Source organism: Oratosquilla oratoria, chromosome 23 (genome assembly GCF_046742065.1).
Source record: "Oratosquilla oratoria isolate Oo_2021 chromosome 23, ASM4674206v1, whole genome shotgun sequence".
Lineage (NCBI taxonomy): Eukaryota > Metazoa > Arthropoda > Malacostraca > Stomatopoda > Squillidae > Oratosquilla > Oratosquilla oratoria.
Genome location: NC_134799.1, coordinates 1585762 through 1594816, shown reverse-complemented (window position 1 = coordinate 1594816; position 9055 = coordinate 1585762). Strand labels below are relative to the sequence as shown.

Genomic DNA, 9055 nt, shown 5'->3' with positions numbered 1-9055 from the left:
TGGCCAGGAATTTTTTATTTTCCAAAAACTGCAATAGAAATGGTTTTTGCGGGACAAGTTGGTTCTGTTCCAAGTCTTGGACCAGTTTTACTTAGAGCTTCCATCTTAATAGGGGAGTTGCAAGACCTTGACAAGTACTGGATACCAGGGTAAGTTTAATGTTATCCCTCCACTTACATGGGAGATTAAGACCTCTTTATATAGCAGTCCTTGTCCAATTTGAGAACAGATGTAAGGATGATTAACCTCCCCCCCCCCTTTTTTTTTTCAAACAGTAACAGGAAAGAGATAAACTTCTTTTTATTCTCCCATTTATTCATGGACAAGCAAACCTAAGACCTCGGCCTCTCCTTCTTTTCCTTGTATAGGGCAAGTAGGGATACGTTGGCGACCTTCACTACCTTGAATCGAATACCTGCGGCACAAAGAAGAGATTAAGAATAAATGATAACTAAATTATGGACAGCATAGATTTCCACTTTTGTACAGTATGGATTTCAACTTACTACTACTAGAGGGAGGGGGGAAATAGGAGTGGATTTTATGGCCTTGTTTTTTGGCTACTTCCCTTGTTAGGGAGAAAGAGACTTTGGTATATATATGTACTTCTAGAGGGGATGACCAAGGTTGAGATGGATAGATGGGGTAAAAGGGGCATTGGGAAAGAGGGGAAAGTCTGTTGAAAAGGGAAAAGACAGAAGAAAGGGGTGAGCGGAGAAGGATTGTGTATGAATGATGCTGTGACACATGGAAGGGGGTGGGTGGGGGATGGGGAGTATGTGTGAATGATATTTTGATGCAGCCCGAAGGGATTTCTCCCAGTTTTCTCTTTTTCTGCTTGAGGCGATGGGCACCGGTTATATGAAGTGGCCTTACTACATTACTTCTGACCCTGGGCAGTGGGCGATATGCAGAGATGACCAGTCATCCAGGAGTTAAGAAAAGAGGGAGGGAGGGAGGGGTGGTGAATGGTAGTGGAGTATGTGGGGATGAAATGGGTGGGTGTGGATTTATGCCTTTGACTTTTGCTATCTCCCTTGTGAGGGGGAAAAGCCACTGGTATATACATGTATGTGCAACTTGTGGTGCTCTGACAAGGAGGTAGATGAACAAACAAATAATAAAGGAATAATGGACAAAAGCAACTCTTGTTTGTTGTGTTTAATCATGAACTGGTGTTTAGGAGCAAAAAGCTTCACAATTGCTAGCACTTACCTGGAATATCACCAACAGCATGACCCTTTCTGCCAAAACCTGCCACCAAAACTTCATCGTTTTCCTCAATAAAGTTTAGGCAACCGTCACGGGGTACAAAGGCAGAGATCTTCTTTCCATTCTTGATCAGCTGAACCCTGACACATTTACGGATAGCAGAGTTGGGCTGCTTGGCCTCAATACCACTGAGGAAGGAGGAGGAAAAAATTTAGTACACACCCTACAATTTTTTACAAAAGACATTGTTCTATAAGGAGCACGTCTTCAGTAGCCCCTACCTAGATACCAAAAGGCTTTCCCCCCTTTCATAAGATGGTTGACAGCCAAAGCACATACCTACCCTCCACCTATCACACAGCTATTAATTTCCCCTTTTACCTTAAATTCTTGTAAAAGAAGACAACTGCTTCCCCACCCACTGCCTAGGTCTGAAGCAATGCAGCAAGACAATACCTTCACAGCACTGGGGGTATTGACTGCAGAGGAACATAAGAATGGATATTGCAAGAGACCATAAGGCATACTAGGCAATTCAATATCCATTCCCACCTATCATTCCTATCCATAAAGTTACATAACAGTTTCTTAAAACAACCAATAGATTCAGCGCTTACTATATGGTTACTAAGCCTATTCCATTCATTGACCACCCTATTAGTAAACCAATTCTTGCTTATTTCCCTCTTAAATCTAAATTTATCCAATTTAAATCCATTACTGTCAGTCCTGACCTGTTGTCTTAATATGATCTTGTTTGCATCACCCTTATTAAAGACTTTGATCCACTTGAACATCTCTTATTAGTTCACCATGCCCTCTGCATCTGCCCAAAGTGTAAGTTAACCCCTTCCATATGGTGCCGCACACGTAGGCGTCATGGGGAGCGAGTGTATTCGCGAGGCTGCCATATCGGCGTCTTGATTATATTTATTGTAGTCGCCCCTCCATAATGACATTCTTTCTAATTCTTTTATAATCGCATTTTCTATGGTTATCAAAATTCACGGGTGAAGAGAGAACGATCGATATAAGCGGTGACTATATTTTATGATGCGAGTATTATTACGACACGTCGTACGGCTGGCATTGGCTGCTGCCACCGAGATCTAAGTCCATGACGCCTACGTGTGCGGCACCGTATGGAAGGGGTTAAGGTGTCTAAGCCTCTGTTCATTAGGTAAATTTATGAGCCCATGTATAATTTTGATCATTCTCCTCTGTACCGATTCTAGTGAACTGATGTCCATTTTATAAGACCAGACCACAACTGTACCGTACAGTCAAGGATGGGTCTAACAAATGCTACAGTTTGATAACTACATGTGCACTTCTATTCATAACAATCATAGCAATGAATCCCAGTGCTCCGTTAGGTTTATTCCTGGTGCTAATGCAGTTCCCTGGATTGAAGGTCATGATTTACTAGAACTCCCATGTCTCTCTCGCACTGATTTCTCTAAAAATCAGCTATATAAACTGTTTTTTGGGGGGGTAGTGTAGCCCGAAGTTTAACACACTGCACTTTGAGACATTGAAGTTAATTTGCCACATCACCGACCATGTGAACAATTTGTTAAGATTACCCTGCAGAATCTCTGCGTTGTCTCCTGACCTAATTAGGCATTCTATTTTAGTGTCATCCATAAACTTAATATCAATCCCACTGTTCAAATCATTTATTACATAATGAATAAGGGACCCAAAACAGAGCCCTGGGGAACTCTACTAGAAACACTCCCCCATTTGGTGATCTGCTGTTTTCTGTCAATCTAAGTTCTAATCCATTCTAACACTTCCCTCATATTGGGCTTTGATTTTATTTAGTAGTATCTATTGGGCCACCTTATAGAACGCTTTGATGAAGTCAAAGTAAAGAACATCATAACCATCATTGTTATCTGACACCTTATGTCAGAGTTTATCATTGATTCAAGCATTTTACCTACAACTGATTGGCATGTGAAGTATGTACTAGCAATGGATTTTGTTTGTCTTTGCTTCCTCATTCATATGCTTGACTACCACTACTGCCATCACCTCATCATCTCGCCATACTCTGCCTTTCCTTCCCTTCCTCTATCCCTACTTCATCTTTCATCTATGACATTCTTCCCCTCATTCAGCACCTCTGCCTTCCTTCCCTTTCATCTTTCTAAACTCCCTTTCCAAATGATGATCAGCTCCTCACCATCCTCTTCTCTGAACACATCCATACCCAGAACTCTTCTATCTTGGTACTGTTACATAATCTATTAATGCTCCCTGGACTACCATTCCACTAACCATCTTGGCCCAGGTTAACTTTAATTATCTTCTGAACATTGCATTGAAGGCTGCAAGTTTTATGCAAGAGGTCAGGGGCAATGTATCGACAAATTAATTTCAAGCATTGGCATGATTTTCCGCTGCAATATACATGTCCAAACTTCTCCCCACTATCAACAGATATGTGCATCAGAATGTAGTTACTGGCCAAGCACTGTCTGTATATTTAAGTGCTACACTGCATCACCACACATTCTTAAACTGTTACTGAACATACAATTTTCTGATATGCACATCAAATTCCAACCTGTCATAAGATTGTAACCAATCAATCTCTTGGTAACAGGCCAAGACCACAAATTCAGTTCACAATTAACTAATTTGTTATGATCTCGTACTGCAGTGTAAGAGTACAAACAGCACACTTACATCTTTTCCAGAACAATGCCTTTTGCATGTGAAGCTCCTCCGAAGGGGTTAGCCTTCCATCTGGTACCAAGATGAGCTTTCTTGTAGTCTTTATCATGCCATCTCTGGTCTCGGCGATGGTTTACGTGCTTGCGAGCCGTGCGCAGACCTCGTGGCTTACCTGGAACAAAATAGGATTATTAAGGGGAGGCTCTACAGTGAAGTAAAAATATTTATATATATATAAAAAAGTTCTCAATATTTTTTGTTCAAACTTTCAGGTTTTTGTTTAAAATCTAGACGCTGATGTTTTGCCAAAATAAGTACTTGTGTTATGACATCATACCGTTGTTAAGTCTTCATAAATGAAAATTGTAATAGTTGTCCCAGACCCCAGCTTTTGCATGGTAATACTTAAATAACATATAAATCCTGTAGTTTTATTTTTGTTAAAATTGTCCATACATCGCAAATATGTGTATTTTTATGATGTCCGTATTTTCCATCAATTAAACGCTCCCAAGGCTTAACTTTCACTTTATAAAAAAGCAAAACTACACGATGTGTACACACCCAAATTGTATAGCTATGAGAATTTTCAAGAAGCTCTAAATGTTTCTTTTTTTTTGTGAAATTTAAAGTGTATTTTTCTCATTTTGAGAAAAAGGGATTTAAAAGTTTCAGTGTCATGTATCTACCGCAATAGGTTCGTATTACTTTGAGGTGCATAAATCACGTAAAAAATAAAATTACATTTATTGATCTTTTTTTTTGCCTGTATCACTGTTGAGTATCCCCTTAAGTATCAAGAATATGTGCACAATAAAGGATCTTGCACATATCCATATGCTATTTTTTAATAGCAATGTGTAGGGGTTAAGTAGATTAAGCACTTTACATCTGGATCTGCATTACTCTTGATGTAGGGTGATGGGCTAGATGCAGAAATGACCCATCATCCATTGGCTAGGATGAGAGGGAGGAAAAGGTGGTGGATGGGAGTGGAATATGCCTTTTGAGTTCGTCTACCTCCCTGGTAAGGGGGTAATAGCAGTCAAGTTTTTATGGGAGTAATAGAGCCTGTGTTAGAGTTAGAAATGGAGAGTGCAAATTGTTTGAGGTAAAGGCGGGACTTCACCAGGAACGTGCTATGTTGCCACGGCTGCTGAATTTATACATGGATGGGGGTTGGTGCAAGAGGTAAATGCTAAGGTAATGGGTCAGGGATTTGGGATGGTTAAGAAAATGGGAGAAAAGTGGGAGACAATCCAGTTGTTGTTTGCTGATGACACTGCACTTATGGCAAGATCAGAGGGATTGAAGAAGTTGACAGTTTGGGAAGGTGTGCAAAAGAAGGAAGTTGAAGATAAATGTAGGTAAAAGTAAGGTTATGAGATGTAAAGTGGATAGTTTTAGATACTTGGGTGCAAATATGGCAAGAAAGGGAGTTGGGGGTAGAATGTAGATCGAGAGAAGTAAATGCTTTGGGGGGACTAAAAAGTGTAATGAGAAATAGACATTTAGGAACAGATGCTAAGGAGACTGTATGGAGTGATTGTGCTGACAGCACTGTTTGGGCTAGAAACATGGAATATATGAGTTTGAATGCGTTAAAGATGAGGTGCCTGAGATGTATGATAGGGGTTACTAGGCTGGATTGAGTGAGAAATGAGGTGAAGAGGAGAATGGGGGTGGAAAAATGAGTTGGGAGATAGGGTTGATAAAAGAGTATTGGTATGGTTTGGATACATGGAAAGAATGAGTGATGAAAGATTGGTAAAAGGTGTGTGGAAGGAGTGAACATGAGGGGGTGACCAAAGACGAGATGGATGGATGGGGTAAAGGGGCATTGGGAAAGGGAAATATCTGTTGAGGATGGGAGAAAACAGAAGATAGGGGTGAATGGAGAATGGTTGTGTATGAATGATGCTGTGATGCATGAAAGGGAGTGGGTGGGAGATAGGAATACATGTGAAAAATAATTTGATGCAGCCCAAAGAGATTTCTCTCAATCTCCTCTTTTTCTGTATGTGGAGACAGAGGGGTGGTCGCCAATTAAACAAAGCAGCCTTGTTGTGTCTGACCCAAGGCAGTGGGCAAGACGCAGAAATGACCTGTCATCCAGGAGCCAAGATAAGAGAGAGGGAGAGATTGGGGGGGGGGGGGGAATAGAAGTGGAATATATGGGGATGAAATGGGCGTAAGTGGATTTGGTAAAATTTCAGTTGTGCACACCTGCATGATATAGCAATAGAAAATTATAAGACCAACATAATTTGCGGTTTTCTTGGCTTATTTTTTCATGAACGAAGTCGCGGTGGATGAATGATACGCCATGTTTGTTTTCATATGCGCAGAGGTCGAAGAAATTAAAGGATGATAAATTAGTCTTACCTAACCTGACTAAACCAATGTTTAGTAATTTGGTACCTCAAATTCTTAAGATCACCTGGGACATCGTTGTCATCACGGATGCCGACAGCAAAATTATTATTGTACCTCAGGCAATTAATAGACAACGGCAGATCGCCATGTTCTCTCATGAAGTCCAAGGAAGCCCTATTGTCTTTGTAAGTGCTTATTAACGTCACATGGAGTTGGAGAACACCCAGTCCACAATGTGAAAGCAGTCGTCTGATAGGGACAGGTCTGGCACAGCGTCTGCACCGTATCCTAGCAGCTTCATTCATTAGTAAATTCGCTTGTAGCAAGTTTTTTTTTTTGGTTGTTATTTCCGCCAAGAAAATTGCACATTACGCTCATGTATTATAATATACAATATTAATATTCAATTTTCTAATGCTATATCACATAGGTGTGCAAAACTAAAACAATATAGTGGATTTTATGCCTTTGTCTTTTTGGCTACATCCCTTGTAGGGAGGAAAAAAGACTGATATATTCATGTACAACTGGGTAAATACAATTCCTTTCTGCATACTAGAGCTGGGGTATTCAATTGTCCATGAAGCCTGAGAATTTACTAGAACACCATCAATGGAGTGCTTCAATGACAAACTAAACAAGTGGTTGCCAAAGTTCCCAGATAAGCCAAGAAGGGTGAACCTGGCCCATCTACCTCACCAAGTTGGCCCACCATAGTTAGGTTAGGGTAAATTTTTTAAGTGCAAACCTACACAATATAGCAATAGAAAATTAGGTATTCTAAGTGCACATCTATGTGGTATAGCATTCGAAAATTAAATATTTTGTAAATCACAATACATGAATGTAATAAAAAAAAAAATCTTGGCAGAAATTAATATCAGAAAACAATGCTAAAACATATACAAAAACAAATTAAGTTGTTTTGACTTCTTTAGACGCTATCTTCATTTTCATTGATTCAGTGCTTGGAGACGACCCTGGTGACCTCTAGAATTACAGATACTGCTTTACTGAATACAGGTTAGGTTAGGAGAGAATTGACAAATTTATCACTTCAATTACTTCGGCCTCTGCCTCTACCAAAACAAAAATGGTGTCTCAAGCAACCAAAGCCGCTAATGGCAAAGAAATTAAAATGTGACAAATTTGTCTATTCTAACAACCTGCACTTTGTAATGCAGTCCCTATAATTATACAGGTCATCAGGATTCTCGTCTTCTACCCCCAAAAGGTTAGGTTAGGAGAGAATTGACAAATTTATCATACTTTTAATATCTTCAGCCTCTGCCTCTACCAAAACAAAAATGGCGTCTCAAGCAACCAAAGCCGCTAAGGGCAAAGAAATTAAAATGTGACAAATTTGTCTATTTCCAACAACCTGCACTTTTTAATGCAGTCCCTATATTTATAGAGGTCATCAGGGTTCTTGTGTTCTACCTCCAAATAATCATCAATAGGAGACAATGTGACTGTTAGTTTGTGCATAGCATTTAGCATAGTTTTCTGTTACAGATTTCTGCTAAAAATATTTATGCTATTTCTTATAATTTACAAAATTACTTTTAATTCTCTAATGCTATATCGTGTAGGTGTTCGCTTCTACAATAATACCTAGGTTGGGTTACAGTGGACGAATTTCTAATATTTTATTTTCAACCTCCACATCTATCAATCCCAAGACGGCATTTCAGGAATTGGCCAAGTTGACGATGGGATGTGTCAGACGGCAAATGAGCCACCCATACCAACATACTCATACTGCCACACTAAGTGCAGATGGCAGTGTCTGGGACTGGTGGTCCATTTCAGTTATACCAGTGTTAAGCACTATCAACCAATGTAACCAGGATTACAAACAAGATGTTAGAAAAGCAAGCTTATCCATTTCAATTTTTGGGGAGGTTAAGAGGCTATTTTATGCGGTTCCCATCTATAACACTATTTCTTCATGAACGTTTATCATTCTCACAAATTTCACCAACTTGCACTAACTTTATCACTAATTGTAATGTTTCTTTAAACTTAAACTAAAGCATATCCGACATTTGACGCACATTTTGTGCGGTTGTACAATATACATTTAATCAGTATTGCCTTCAATACGACGGAAATCTGACCATCCCAGCCACTAATAAATTTAATAAAAACTTAACCGAGCAGTCTAACCAAAACCTCGGAAAACTATATATCGAGAATATACCTTAGCGTTACTAGCGATACTCGTTTTTGCTATCATCCCATCCGTACCACACAAGTGTTGTAATCCTTAGCATATTATCATTATACGTTCCTTGGATTACTATATACAACATATAAGTTATGTGTCAATATGAAAAATCACCCCTTTACAAACGGTTGAACAAAATTGGGCCAAAATTTATAAGCCTTCCCCACCATGTTTGCCGATTCACGTGTTGGTGTCACTTTATAACTTATACGCTAAATTCAACTAAAAACCACATAATGAAATGTTGAAGGACTTCCTATGTACAGAGGATGCCTTCACGTCAAATATAACTTGCCAGGATTATTGTATGCATTAAGTTTTACACATAATAATACAAAAAATACTTGTATATCTCTCTCACCCATGGTCTTCTTGTGGTGTTTTGTACCGAAGGGAGATGTGACTAGCCAGGTACTACGAAGTCCAAGTGTATCCACATAAATTATATTCTGTTAATTATTTAAAATAGTTGACAAAAAGTAGATACAACATAAAAGTATTATTATTTATTGGACCTCTTGAAATAGTTGTAGATTATAAATATACATATTT

The 9055-nt window shown here is 39.1% G+C and overlaps 1 protein-coding gene across 1 annotated transcript; it reads right to left on the bottom strand.

The window, feature by feature from the left end:
* Positions 1 to 294: 294 nt before the first annotated feature.
* RpS23 (ribosomal protein S23) lies at positions 295 to 8952 on the bottom strand. Its single transcript, XM_076206434.1, has 4 exons — positions 8865 to 8952; positions 3910 to 4069; positions 1216 to 1400; positions 295 to 415 (listed from the first exon to the last, which is right to left on the bottom strand). Exons 1-4 carry the CDS (start codon positions 8866 to 8868, stop codon positions 333 to 335), a joined length of 432 nt encoding a protein of 143 aa, XP_076062549.1. The 5' UTR covers positions 8869 to 8952; the 3' UTR covers positions 295 to 332.
* Positions 8953 to 9055: the final 103 nt, after the last annotated feature.